The 13814-nt window shown below is 59.9% G+C and overlaps 1 protein-coding gene across 5 annotated transcripts; it reads left to right on the top strand.

Moving 5' to 3' along the window:
* The first annotated feature begins 452 nt into the window (after nt 1-452).
* LOC118673261 (glutathione S-transferase Mu 1) lies at nt 453-13112 on the top strand. 5 transcript variants are annotated; one of them, XM_036343857.1, is made up of 9 exons: nt 455-587; nt 886-961; nt 8331-8395; nt 8684-8767; nt 8860-8958; nt 10004-10099; nt 10184-10294; nt 12479-12573; nt 12895-13112. In XM_036343857.1, the coding sequence occupies exons 1-8, from the start codon at nt 552-554 to the stop codon at nt 12566-12568; spliced, it is 657 nt and encodes a 218-aa protein (XP_036199750.1). In that variant the 5' UTR covers nt 455-551; the 3' UTR covers nt 12569-12573; nt 12895-13112. The 5 variants fall into 5 exon arrangements, with proteins under 5 accessions (XP_036199751.1, XP_036199750.1, XP_036199749.1 ...); XM_036343856.1 differs by lacking the exons at nt 8331-8395; nt 8684-8767 and adding exons at nt 1374-1438; nt 1726-1807; nt 1902-1951 and having other exon boundaries at nt 8908-8958; nt 12479-13112; XM_036343858.1 differs by lacking the exons at nt 8331-8395; nt 8684-8767; nt 8860-8958; ... (2 more) ...; nt 12479-12573; nt 12895-13112 and adding exons at nt 1374-1438; nt 1726-1807; nt 1902-2002; ... (1 more) ...; nt 2970-3080; nt 5694-6757 and having other exon boundaries at nt 453-587.
* Nucleotides 13113-13814: the final 702 nt, after the last annotated feature.

Here is a 13814-nt window from a genome sequence, read left to right as displayed (position 1 = left end):
CCAACATGGAGTCAGGATTCTAAAGTCTTGGAGGAGCTTTCAGACAGGCTGGTCTACCAGCGACAGGTGCCCACTGAAACTCGATTTGAGGGGCGCCACTCTGGGTGTAATTGCAGTCTGAGCCTCCCTGGGCCTTGGGGACTCTGCAGCCGATGCCTGCAGGGGAAGGGAAGGAAGGGGAGAGGAGCCTCTTTTTTTTGCGACTCAGATTTGTTTCCCGAGCGCACTGTCCACTCCCTCTGACCGGCCGAGGTCTGAACGCGGACGGGGAGCCAGGCGAGCCCAGCCCGGCGTTCGGCGTCCTGGCGCCCAGACCTCGGCACCGCAATCCCCGCGGCTCGGGGCGGAAATGCGCCCTGCCAGTCGCTCGCCGCGCTTCAGCCTCCCGGCGCCGCGTCATCAGGAGACCGCGGGGATTGGGTAATTGGTGGGGCGAGGGCGGGGCGCCGAGGGCGAGGGGGCGGAGCCTCCATCAGGCCCCACCCCCGACCCCGGCCCACCAACTTGCAGCCCAGCTCTGCTTGAGTGTCCTGGAGGCAGGAACGCTGACCATGGCCATGACTCTGGGTTACTGGGACATCCGAGGGGTGAGCGAGGAGCCCCCGGCGGGTGGGGTGGAGCCGGCGGCCGGCGGGCGGGCGGGCGGGGAGGTGCTGAGCAGCAGGAGTCGGTTCCACCTGAAGGTTGCCCGGGGCTGCCTGGAGCCCAGCACCCCCGCACCCTCCCCTCGTCACCACCTGTCCTCTGGCGGGTCAGGGCCAGGGCTAGGGCGCCGGCAGCGCCGGGATGTCTGTGTGTGGGGGGAGAGGATGGGGTTGGAGTTGGGGCAGAGCGAGTCCCGAGTCGGGCCCTGGGCCCCTGACCTCCGTTCCTCCGTCCGTCCAGCTGGCTCACGCCATCCGCCTGCTCCTGGAGTACACAGACTCCAACTACGAGGAGAAGAAGTACACGATGGGGGACGGTAATGGCATCCCGTCGCGTTCTGACTTCAGCCCAACTCCTGCTGATTTGGTCTGGAGAACCCGTGCCCGGCCACCTGTGGCTTTCCGCTGCCGCCCTCCACTGGCCGGAGCACGCCCTGCCCTTCCTTCACCCTCTGAGGGTGGACCTTGGCTCAGGCAGGGCAGGAGGGGGCGGCTGGGCCCCTGTGTCAGTAAGGGCGATGCCCCCTGGGTTTGCCGCACTCATGGAAGCCTGGTCCATGGGGCGCCAGGGACTTCTCAGCGTTCTTTCCCCCAAACCCGGGAGAGAGACTCTGTGCTCAGCTTCCAGACTCTCCTGCTCAGGGGCAGGGCCACTGACTCCCTGGTGGGTCCCCGGGACAGAGGGCTGGGCTGGGGGGTGGTCCCTTCACTCCGTCTTCTCCACCACAGCTCCCAACTTTGACAGAAGCCAGTGGCTGAATGAAAAGTTCAAGCTGGGCCTGGACTTCCCCAATGTAGGTGCAGGAGTTGTGGTCGGTGGTGGGCTAGGGAACTACCTCCCTTGAGGCTCCTTTTCCCGGCTTGATTCAGAGGCTTTTGGACCCAGGGCTCTGCTCATCCCAGGCTCCCTGGTTCTTGTCGCTGCTCCCCACGATGCTGTGTGTGCAGCTCATTCCCTCATGTGACAGTACCTCTGCTCAGTGGGCCAGACCCTGGGCCCAGGTTTCATGTCTGCCCCCGATGCAGGGAGGGGCTTCAGGGTGGCCCATGGCCTCCTGACCTGCCTCTGTCCCCCCTGCAGCTGCCCTACCTGATTGACGGTGCTCACAGGCTCACCCAGAGCAATGCCATCCTTCGCTACCTTGCCCGCAAGCACAACCTCTGTGAGTGCGGCTGGGGTGGATGCAGGGGGACGGGCAGCCCTGGGCCTGGGCTGGTGGGGTGGAGGCTGAGGGGGAGCCCCTGTTGTGTCAACAGGTGGGGAGACGGAAGAGGAGAAGATCCGCGTGGACATGTTGGAGAACGAGGCGATGGACACGGCCAATCTGCTGGCAAGGCTCTGCTACAGCCCTGACTTTGTGAGTCGCCTCGTGCTGAACGGGGTGGGCCGGCTTTGATAGGAGCTTCGACACTTTTGTCACATCTGCATGGTTCTACTTGCCATTGAACTCCTTGGAGCTTCGGATCCTCCACGCTGGTCCCTGTCCTGTCAGCAGAGTGGCCCTCAGGACCCCTAGTGCCTCTAATGAAATCTCTGACTCGTTCCCCTCAATCTCTGCACAGCGTGCAGACTCCCGCGGTCGAGGTTTACTTCCGAACAGTGTGTGCAGCTTGTTAGCCCTGCCCCGCCTTCTTGGCACCTTTGGACGTCAGCACACTTTCCCAGGAGGCGGCATGGGGCACCCACAGGGCCTGCGTGCCCCTCACTCCTTGCTTTCAGTCTCTCAGATTCTCCCCGTCTGTCCAGAAAGTGCTCACGTGTCCTTCTGTCACCCACCAGCTGGGATGCCCTTCCCTGGGCCATTTTAGCTCTTTGCTTCTTTCAATCTGCCTGTCATCTGGGTCCAGGCTCTGCAGGTTCCCCGGTGCCTGGGTCTGGCCCATGCAGGGTGTGGAGATGAGTGGAGACAGGGTCAGGCACAGGCTGGTATCGCTCTGTGCTTCCCATCTGCCTGTCCCAGCGGGAGGTGGTACCCAGGAGGAGTGCAATGACCACAGGTTGGATTAAATTATAACCTGGGCACTGACCCAGGTGCAGCTGGGGACATGGGTGCCCACTGTGGCAGCTGGGGCACAGCCCTGGGAGGCCTACGCTCTGCCCAGGGAGTCCCTGGCGTGGGTGGTGACCGCTGTTTTGTGCCTCAGGAGAAACTGAAGCCTGAGTACTTGAAGGTGATCCCTGAAAAGATGAAGCTCTTCTCAGAGTTCCTGGGCAAGGAGTCTTGGTTTGCAGGGGACAAGGTACGGGGAAGGCTTTGGGGTGGGGGAGGGGACACGCTCCCTGTTTCAGAGCTGGGCGCCCATTCACCCTGTGCCTGCCCGCAGCTCACCTACGTGGACTTCCTGGCCTACAACGTTCTAGACCTGCACCGCACGTTTGAGCCCAAGTGCCTGGACGCGTTCCCGAACCTGAAGGACTTCGTCGCCCGCATAGAGGTGACCCCACTGATCCTCTTACTATGTTACCTCTTTTGTCTCCTCTGATTCTTTTTTAAAAATACATTTGTATTAATTTCACAGACGAAGCGGGAGGGAGAAAGAGAGAGAAAAACATCAATGATGAGAGAGAATCATTGGTCAGCCGCCTCCTGCACACCCCACACTGAGGATCGAGCCCACAACCCAGGCATGTGCCCTGACCCGGAATTGAACTGTGACCTCCTGGTTCATAGGTGGATGCTCAACCAGTGAGCCACGCCGGCCCAGCTCCCCCTTATTCTTGATGCTTCTCTCGTCCTGCAGCTAAAAGGAAGCATAACTAGCATTCATTGAGGACTTGCTTTATGCCAGGATCTGTGCACAGCGTGTTTATTGAGTTTAACCTTTGGAACATGCCTACATGGTAGAAGATTTATTACCTCCCTTTAACAGATAATGACATGAAGTGAGGCTGAAAGGGTGGGTCGTTTGCTCAAGGTCACAGAGCCAGTCCACTGGGTCACAGCCCCGGCACTGGTGCGGGACCCGCAGTTGGCGGGGGCTTCCATGGGCAGCAGGCAGAGGCCCCCCTTTCCTGTGCCAGGAAGGCAAGCTCAGGCCCTCCTCCAGCCTGCGTGTCACAGCTCCGGACTTTGTGGAGGAAGCAGGGTGTTCCAGAGTGTGTATGTAGGAAATGAGTAGAGCTGGGATGTGTTAGGGATGACATGAAGTACCAAAGACACAGTGTTTCCTCCCTGTCTCCAGACAGCTCTGCAGCCTGGGGTGCCCTCTGGGCAGTGCTGAGACCTCCGGGCTGTCGCCAGCGCTGGGGTCTGCAGTGTGGTTGCCGCTGCAGAAGGATTTTACCTTGGCACCTGTGGTGGGCACTTTCCTTCCCTGCCCTCTCCCCGTCTCTGCAGTTACACAAAGAACTGTCTCAGAGATGAGGTGGTTCATTTATTCTCGGTTGGATTCACTGACGTGCCTCTCTCCTCTGTATGAGGCACTGTGACAGGCTCAGCGAGGATGCAGAGGTGACTTAGCCCTACCCCCTGTTTCCCCCCGCACCCCGTGCCTCCTGGGTCTCAGGAGGAAGTGCAGGAGGAGTCCCCGCTGTGTGGTCCTGCGGTTCCACCCAGGTGTTGGAGGTGCATGTCCTAAATCTCATCTCACAGCTCATCATTGGTTCCCTTAGTGAACTCACAGATGATCAATGAAGTCCGCTTTGCCCGGCGGCGTGGCTCAGTGGTTGAGCGTTGACCTAGGAACCTGGAGGTGCTGGTTTGATTTCCAGTCAGGGCACATGTCCAGGTTGTGTGCTGGGTCTCCAGTGGGCAGTATGTGGGGGGCAGCCCATTGCTGATTCTCTCTCATCATCGATGTTTCTCTCTCTCCCTCTCCCTTCCTCTCTGAAATCAATACAAATATATTAAAAACAAAGTGGGCTTTATCACAGATGTGGGAACTTGAGGCATCCCGAGGCCCAGACTTTTCAGCTCACAGTCTGTTTCCCTTTCCCCTCCCCATCAAGAGATCTGCTTTGTCAGCCAGTTCCCATCGACTCTGGTTCGGGTCCAGGGCCATCAGCCTTGGATATTATGCAAGAGCCGGCGGACTGACTGGCTGGGAGGGAAGGGGCACAGCTGTGGGCTGCAGCCGCGGCCTGTGGGGGCCAGGCCTTGGTCACAGGCAGTCCCAGGCCCTTCGCATCCTGTAGAAGTGACTGGACACGCTCTGTCGTGGGAACATGGCGCTCACACACACCGTGTGTCCCAGGCCTGGTTGGCTGCAGGTGGACCGGTGAGGCAGGTCGGGGCCCATTGAGATTGGGCTCAGGAACCAGGCCAAGCAGGCAGTGGACTTTCTCCTTTGAGGGGACCGGTAGGGCCTGGCTCTGCTGCTCCACACCCTCCTATCAGCTTTCACCCCCGTTTTGCTGAGTCATGGGTGAGCCCTGGCCTGCTCTGCAAGCTGCACAGGCACATCCTGAGCCCTTTGTTCTGTCTGGGTCCCTCCTGAGCAGCCCCTGGGCTGCGGGAGCCTCCCTGTGAGAAAGGAGACAGTCTGTACAGAAGGGGAGGGCCAAGGCCTCCTGTGTGGGCGGGAGGAAGGGAGGAAGGGAGGGCAGCAGAGCACAGGGTGGGAGGGAGAGCCAGGCTGCCTTCCAGCCCTCCCCTCCCCCCCGCCCAGCTGTGAGCGTTTGGCAGGGGCTTCAGCGCTGTGTGCCTCAGTTTCCCTCCTGATAAACAGTGATAGCAGAACCTATCCTGTAGGCTAAGAATGTCAAACTTGCAGCCTGCAGGCCGCATGCCATGTTTATTTAGCCCTGGCGTTTGACATGCTTGCTGTAGGCAGTTGTGTGGAATGTTGTACACCTGTTTCACCGTCACTAATGGCTCTGAGGCCCCTGCCACAGTGTGGTCTCATATGTGGGAACTGTGACTAAGATATCACACCAGTCACAGGAAACGGCAAGAGTTAACTCAGCGGAACTGGGACCCCAGGAAGACTGTCTTATGCCAGGATCCTGAACTTGGAGTGTCTGGAGTGAGGCTGTGTGAGCCCCGGGGGCGGGGGGCAGCAGACCCTGAGGTCTGGCCTCTCTCCCTTCCCCACCCCGCACCCCTCCAGGGCCTGGAGAAGATCGCCGCCTACATGAAGTCCAGCCGCTTCCTCCCAGCACCTATTTACACCAAGGTCGCCGTGTGGGGCAACAAGTAGTGCCCGGAAGTGCAGGGCAGGGCCCGGGAGCGAGGAGCACACCGGGACTGGAGAGCAGCTGGGCCTCCCTGAACCCGCGGAACCCGCTGTCTTGTTCTTTTCTCCTTTTCTTTCCTTCACCCCCACTCAGGACCCCCAATCCCAGGTCACCAGGACTTTAGAGCTCGCCAGCACCCCTTGTTCCGTGAAGGCTTCCTGCACAAAGCCAATCGGACTGACCGTCCTTTCGGTGATCGCTCCCGACTGGACCCCTGGCCTGTGGAGCTCAGCCCTGAGCTCCCACCTCTGCTCTGCAGACCAGGACGGCCTGGGGGTGTGCAGGCCCTGAACCCCCCGCATTGACCCTGCCCAGCTGCTGAGCCTGATCACACCTGCTGTGTCCTGTCTTAATCCCTCCTGGCCACCGAGCTCACTCTCCAACAGGCCCTGCTGCGTCCCAGCGTCAGTGGCGGGTCCTTGGGGATCCTGGGTGAGACGTGTTGTTCCCATTTCTGACACCGTTGGAGCAGGACACGTCATGGCTCTCTCTTGTGGAGGCGGTACTACAGGCCACGGATCACAGAGGGACTTCAAAAGCCGCCTGAGCACTCATACCCCGAAGCACATGTGTGTCAGGATCCAGGTCGGGGCTGGAATCCGTGGGCCCGGACAGCTGGGGGTCTGCAAGGCCCACACTGCGGCCCTGCGGGGAGTCCCCAGGCTCCTGGCGGAGCTCCCACCCCCGCTCTGATGCCTCTGCAGCAGCACAGGCGGCTGGTCCCTCAGAGGCCACCTCTTCCCGCTGCACTCCGCCACTGCCCTCAACCCCACGCCCTGTGTGACCACTGTGCTCCCCGTTCTGTTCTCGGCAGCATCGGGGACACCTCGCAGGTGGGCAGGCCATTTCTGGGGCTGCGCTCAATACTCTGCCTCTTTGCAGGGGCTGGTTCTGGATTTTAACAACTGCGACCATAAAGCCAATTGATTAATTTTCATTTGATTCTTGTTCAGTTTTTTAAATTCCAAAGGGAGGACGGGAGAGGGAGAGAGAGAAACATCAGTGATGAGAGGGAATCACTGATCGGCTGCCTCCTGCACACCCCCCTACTGGGGAAGAGCCTGAAACCCAGGCATGTGCCCTGATGGGGAATCCAACCTTGACCTCCTGGTTCACAGGTCGCTGCTCAACCACTGAGCCACACCAGCTGGGCTTCATTGGATTTTTATCTCTTAGACACAAGACTTAAGAGCTGGGTCCTCCCAATTGCAAGATAGGGAACACGGAGGCCCCATCTCCTCCCCTGTCCTTACCCTGGGTGTTCCCACCCCCTGAGAGTGAGGTCTGCAAGACGCAGGGCGCCCGGGGTTCCGAGGCCCTGGAGGTGCTGCAGCAGCCCAGGGGGAGGCGCGCGGTGCCTGGAGGGGAACGGGGGGGGGGGGGGGGGGGGGGGGCGGGCGAAGGGGGACGCGCCTTGTGTTTTTGCGATCAGGGATCGGTCTCCCTGGCGCACTGCCCACTCCCTCTGGCCCGGCCGGCGGGCGAGGTCTGAACGAGGGCGCGGAGCCCTTCCGTGTCCTGGCGCCCAGGCTGTGTCCCCCAACTTCCACGGCTGGGTTATGGGCATGTTGTGTTTCACTGCGTCTCGGGGTTGGGGGTGGGGTGTGGGCGGGGCTGGGGGGCGGGGCCCAGGGACGGAAACTCGGGGGCTGTGTGCACCGCAGGCCCCGCCCGCCCCTCCTCCCGGACTGAGCTTAAAACGCGAGTCCCTCTTCCCAACAGCCCCGCCGCTCAGAGCGCGAGAACCAGCACCATGGCCATGACTCTGGGTTACTGGGACATCCGAGGGGTGAGCGAGGGGTCCCCCGCGGGGTGGGGCGGGGGGTGATGTGGAGCCGGGGGCGGGCGGGGAGGTGCCGAACCGCCGGGGCCCGCTCTACCCGAAGGCCGCCTGGTGCCCAGCCCCCGCCCGCCGCCTGTCCCCGGGTGGGCGCGCCCGGGTGTCTGTGTGTTGGGGGGAGAGGATGGGGTTGGAGTTGGGGCAGAGCGAGCCCCGAGTCGGGCCCTGGGTCCCTGACCTCCGTCCCTCCGTCCGTCCAGCTGCTACGCATCCGCCTGTCCGGAGTACCCAGACTCAACTACGAGGAGAAGAAGACCCGTTGGGGGGGTTGGGTAATGCATCCGTTGCGTTCTGACTTCGGCCCAACTTCTGCTTATTTGGTCTGGAGAACCGGCCGGCCACTGTGGCTTCCGCTGCCGCCTTCCACTGGCCGGAGACGCCTGCCTTCCTCACCCTCTGAGGGTGGGACCTTTGCTCAGGGCGGGCAGGAGGGGCGGCTGGGCCCCTGTGTCCGTAAGGGCTCTGCCCCCTGGGTTGCCGCATCCTGGACGCGGGTCCATGGGGCGCCTGGGACTTCTCAGCGTTCTTTCCCCCAAACCCGGGAGAGAGACTCTGTGCTCAGCTTCCAGACTCTCCTGCTCAGGGGCAGGGCCACTCACTCCCTGGTGGGTCCTGGGGAGAGGGGGATGGGCTGGGGGGTGGTCCCTTCACTCCGTCTTCTCCACCACAGCTCCCAACTTTGACAGAAGCCAGTGGCTGAATGAAAAGTTCAAGCTGGGCCTGGACTTCCCCAATGTAGGTGCAGGGAGTGGGGGGCGGTGGGCGTAGGGAACCTGCCTCTCCTCTGAGGCTCCTTTCCCGGCTGAGACAGAGGCTTTGGGACCCAGGGCCTCTGCTCAGCCCCCAGCTCCCTGGTTCTTGTCGCTGCTCCCCACGATGCTGTGTGTGCAGCTCATTCCCTCATGTGACAGTACCTCTGCTCAGTGGGCCAGACCCTGGGCCCAGGTTTCATGTCTGCCCCCGATGCAGGGAGGGGCTTCAGGGTGGCCCATGGCCTCCTGACCTGCCTCTGTCCCCCTGCAGCTGCCCTACCTGATTGACGGGGCTCACAGGCTCACCCAGAGCAACGCCATCCTTCGCTACCTTGCCCGCAAGCACAACCTCTGTGAGTGCGGCTGGGGTGGGTGCAGGGGGACGGGCAGCCCTGGGCCTGGGCTGGTGGGTGGGGCTGAGGAGAGCCCTTTTTGTTCAAACAGGTGGGGGAGACGGAAGAGGAGAAGATCCGCGTGGACATGTTGGAGAACGAGGTGATGGACCTCCGGATGTTCCACATCAGGACCTGCTACAGCCCTGACTTTGTGAGTCCCTCCCGGGGGGCAGGGCTGCGTCGGTGTTGGTCGGAGGCTGGACTTTTGCGTCCCCTCCGTGCATGTCCTGCTTGCCATTGAACTCCTTGGAGCTTCGGATCCTCCACGCTGGTCCCTGTCCTGTCAGCAGAGTGGCCCTCAGGACCCCTAGTGCCTCTAATGAAATCTCTGACTCAGTTCCCCTCAATCTCTGCACAGAGTGCAGACTCGCGTGGTCGAGGTTTAGTTCCTAACGGTGTGTGCAGCTCATTATCCCAGCCACGCCTCCTTGGCACCTTTGGGCGTCAGCACTTTCCCAGGAGGCGGCGTGGGGCACCCACAGGGCCTGCGTGCCCCTCACTCCTTGCTTTCAGTCTCTCAGATTCTCCCTGTCTGTCCTAAAAGTGCTCGGGTGTCCTTCTGTCACCCACCAGCTGGCACTTTTTATTTATTTCTTTATCCTCACCGGGGATATTTTTCCATTTATTTTTAGAGAGAGTTGAAGGGAGAGGGAGAGACAGAGAAACCCAGACGTGAGAGTGGCCCATCCATTGGTTGCCTCCCGCATGCCCTGACCAGGGCCGGCAGCCTACAACCAAGGTACGTGCTCTTGACCGGAATCGAAGCCAGACCCTTCAGTCCCCAGGTGGATGCTCTATCTACTGAGCCAAATTGGTTGGGGCACCAGTTGGAATGTATCGTTCCTGCCCCTGGGCCATTTTAGCTCTTTGCTTTCATTCTGCCTGCCGTCTGAGTCCAGGCCCTGCAGGTTCCCCGGCGCCTGGGTCTGGCCCATGCAGAGTGTGGCAATGAGTGGAGACAGGGTCAGGCACAGGCTGGTATCGCTCTGTGCTTCCCATCTGCCTGTCCCAGCAGGAGGTGGTACCCTGGAGGAGTGTAGTGACCACAGGTTGGATTAAATTTTAACCTGGGCACTGACCTGGGTGCAGCTGGGGACATGGCTGCCCACCGTGGCAGCTGGGGCACACCCCTGGGAGGCCTGCCCTCTGCCCAGGGAGTCCCTGGCGTGGGTGGTGACCGCTGTTTTGTGCCTCAGGAGAAGCAGAAACCTGAGTTTTTGAAGGTGCTCCCTGAAAAGCTGAAGCTCTTCTCCGAGTTCCTGGGGAAGAAGTCTTGGTTTGCAGGGGACAAGGTACGGGGAAGGCTTTGGGGTGGGGGAGGGGACACGCTCCCTGTTTCAGAGTTTGGCGCCCATTCACCCTCGGCCTGCCCGCAGCTCACCTACGTGGACTTCCTGGCCTACGACCTGCTGGGCGTGCTTCGCATGTTTGAACCCAAGTGCCTGGACGCGTTCCCGAACCTGAAGGACTTCTTGGGTCGCTTTGAGGTGAACCCCCTGATCCTCCTACTGTTTTGTGTGTTTTGTCTCCTTCGTTTCCCTGACACTTCTCTCGTCCTGGAGCTCAAATGAGGCTTAATCAGCATTCATGGGGGACTAGCTTAATGCCAGGATCTGTGCTCAGCGTGATGCTAACAGTTGGTGAAATGTAATCTTTAAGACATTCCTACATGGGAACATTTTTCACGTCCATGTTAGGAAATGGAACTGAAAGGGTGGGTCGTTTGCTCAAGGTCACAGAGCCAGTCCACTGGGTCACAGCCCCAGCACTGGTGTGGGACCCGCAGTTGGCGGGGGCTCCCATGGGCAGCAGGCAGAGGCCCCCCTTTCCTGTGCCAGGAAGGCGAGCTCAGGCCCTCCTCCAGCCTGCGTGTCACAGCTCCGGACTTTGTGGAGGAAGCAGGGCGTTCCAGAGTGTGTATGTAGGAAATGAGTAGAGCTGGGAGGCAGTAGGGATGACATGAAGTACCAAAGACACAGCAATTCCTCCTTGTCTCCAGACAGCTCTGCAGCCTGGGGTGCCCTCAGGGCAGTGCTGAGATCTCCGGGCTGTCGGTGCTGGGATCTGAGTACACATGTGGTGGCCCCTGCAGAAGCATGTTTTTGTTGTTAACCCTCACCCTAGGATAGTTTTTCCATTGAATTTTAGAGAGGGTGGGAGGGAGAGAGAGAAACATTCATGTGAGAGAGACACATTGATTGGTTGCACCCTGACCGGGGCTGGGGATCAAACCTGCAACCCAGGTACATGCCCTTGACTGGGAATGGAATCTGAGACCCTTCAGGATGTGGGCCAACACCCTAACCACTGAGTGCACCAGCCAGCCAGCCAGATTTCATCCTCACATCTTCTGTGGGCCCTTCCTTAACTGTCTCCTTTTCCTTCTTTCCTATTACCCAGGACACTGTCTCGGGGATGAGGTGGTACATTTACTTTCAGTCGTATTCACGGACGTGCCCCTCTCCTCTGTGTGAGGCTCAGGGAGGATGCAGAGGTGGCCCAGCCCCGGAGTCCCCCCCCTCCTGGGTGCAGGAGTCCCCGATGTGTGGTCCTGCGTTCCCACATGGGCGGTGGGGGTGCACGACCTGAACTTCACCTCACAGCTCATCAGCGGTGACCTTAGCCAACAGATGTGGGAACTTGAGGCATCCTGAGGCCCAGACTTTTCAGCTCACAGTCTGTTTCCCTTTCCCCTCCCCATCAAGAGATCTGCTTTGTCAGCCAGTTCCCATCGACTCTGGTTCGGGTCCAGGGCCATCAGCCTTGGATATTATGCAAGAGCCGGCGGACTGACTGGCTGGGAGGGAAGGGGCACAGCTGTGGGCTGCAGCCGCAGGCTGTGGGGGCCAGGCCTTGGTCACAGGCAGTCCCAGGCCCTTCGCATCCTGTAGAAGTGACTGGACACGCTCTGTCGTGGGAACATGGCGCTCACACACACCGTGTGTCCCAGGCCTGGTTGGCTGCAGGTGGACAGGGTGAGGCAGGTCGGGGCCCAGTGAGATTGGGCTCAGGAACCAGGCCAAGCAGCTGGACTTTCTCCTTTGAGGGGACTGGTAGGGCCTGGCTCTGCTGCTCCACACCCTCCTCTCAGCTTTCACCCCCGTTTTGCTGAGTCATGGGTGAACCCTGGCCTGCTCTGCAAGCTGCACTGGCACATCCTGAGCCCTTTGTTCTGCCTGGGTCCCTCCTGGGCAGCCCCTGGGCTGCGGGAGCCTCCCTGTGAGAAAGGAGACAGTCTGTAAAGAAGGGGAGGGCCAAGGCCTCCTGTGTGGGCGGGAGGAAGGGAGGAAGGGAGGGCAGCAGAGCACAAGGTGGGAGGGAGAGCCAGGCTGCCTTCCAGCCCTGCCCCCCCCCACAGCTGTGTGAGCGTTTGGCAGGGGCTTCAGCGCTGTGTGCCTCAGTTTCCCTCCTGATAAACGGTGAAAGCAGAACCTATCCTGCAGGCAGTTGTGTGGAGGCTGTAAACCTGTTTCACAATCTGATGCCTATCAGGCCCCTGGCCCAGTGTAGAGTAACTGACTGGGAGAAAACATGTTTACAGGAAATTACAAGCGTTAACTTGGCAGAACTGCCAAGGAAGCCTTGCCAGGATCCTGAACTTAGCGCGTCTGGAGTGGGGCTGGGTGAGCCCAGCAGACCCTGAGGTCTGGCCTTCTTCCCTCCCTCCCCAGGGCCTGAAGAATATCGCCGCCTACATGAAGAGCGGCCGCTTCCTCCCCACACCCGTGTACTCCAAGGCTGCCATGTGGGGCAACAAGTAGTGCCCGTAAGTGCAGGACGCGGGAGCGAGGAGCACCGGGGCCTGGAGGGCAGCTGGGCGCTCTGTATTCTTTCTGCCCCCCCCCACATGCCCATTGGCTCTCCCGCCCTGCCTGCCTGAGCCCCAGCAAAGCCTGGTCATACCTCCTTGTCTTGTCATTCCCTCCTGGCCGCTGGACTCAGGACTGACTGTGCTGGTTTTTTGGGGGTGTCCATTTCTCCTCTGTTGTCCACAATGGCTGGGTTGTAGTGATGTATGTGTGGGGTGATGGCAGGTAGGATTGTAAGGTTTCTGCTCATTTTTGTCTTCATGTTCCATGTGCCTCAGCCTGGGGTCTGCATGTGTGGAATGCCTCCTGTAAGCCTGCAGGACTCTGTGTCACAGTTCGGGGGCCCTTGGGGTGGGGAAGGGGGTTGAGCCGTCCGCTGCTGGTGTGCGATCCTAGTGGCCTACCTTCTGTCACCTTTCCCAGAAGTGTTCCTTGCCCTATACCCTTCCCCGTGCTCTTACAACATATCTCAATAAAACGCACCCCTGCACTGTGATTGCCGTTTTGCTTGCTCTCCGACTCGATTGGAAATTCGTTGAGGATCCACGTCTTATTGGACTTTTTACCTCTGACATTGATCACACTGCCCGAACACTTACTCAACGAAAATTGGAAATTTAATCTCTAATAAGACACTGGCAAACCCTACAACCATTCTTGGGATGAGAGCTCTGGGTATAGTTCACCTCGGCCACCAGGGGCACAGAAGGAAGAACAGAGACTTTAAATGCACGGGCCTAGGAGAAGGCGCCTGAGCTTTCTAACGCTGTGGTTCTCAACCGTGGCTGCACATTAGAATCACCTGGGAATCTTTTTAAAATCCCGATTTCTGGGCCTCATCCTCCGGAAATTCTTTGTTACTAATGTTGTGGCCTCACCCCATAACAAAGAGACAGACTTTCCGGAGGATGAGGCCCAGAAATCAGGATTTTAAAAAGATTCCCAGGTGATTCTAATGGGCAGCCACGATTGAGAACCACTGCTTTAGCTGCTCTTCGAATAACCTGATGTCTGACCTGGGCCCCGTGTGCTGGGCCAGAGGCCGGCAGGTGTGCGTGCTCAGGAGGAAGTGTGGCTTTGACGTTAGGACACCTGCTCAGGTGTAGGGCTTAGGGGGTCTCCGTGGGATCAGCGCGCCCCTCCACCAGTGGCTGGAGAGTGGAGTTGGGCCTTATTAAGTAAGGCACAGCCTAGACTC

The sequence above is a fragment of the Myotis myotis genome, unplaced genomic scaffold, assembly GCF_014108235.1.
Source record: "Myotis myotis isolate mMyoMyo1 unplaced genomic scaffold, mMyoMyo1.p scaffold_m19_p_18, whole genome shotgun sequence".
Lineage (NCBI taxonomy): Eukaryota > Metazoa > Chordata > Mammalia > Chiroptera > Vespertilionidae > Myotis > Myotis myotis.
This window is presented reverse-complemented; position numbering and strand designations above follow the sequence as displayed.

What these genes read in the sequence shown, in the direction of transcription:
- LOC118673261 (XM_036343857.1), top strand. Translation starts at nt 552, where the DNA reads ATGGCCATGACTCTGGGTTACTGGGACATCCGAGGG. An exon ending in TGGGCCTGGACTTCCCCAAT is followed by an intron (nt 8,396 to 8,683) that starts GTAGGTGCAGGG and finishes GTCCCCCTGCAG; the next exon opens with CTGCCCTACCTGATTGACGG. An exon ending in CCTGCTACAGCCCTGACTTT is followed by an intron (nt 8,959 to 10,003) that starts GTGAGTCCCTCC and finishes TTTGTGCCTCAG; the next exon opens with GAGAAGCAGAAACCTGAGTT.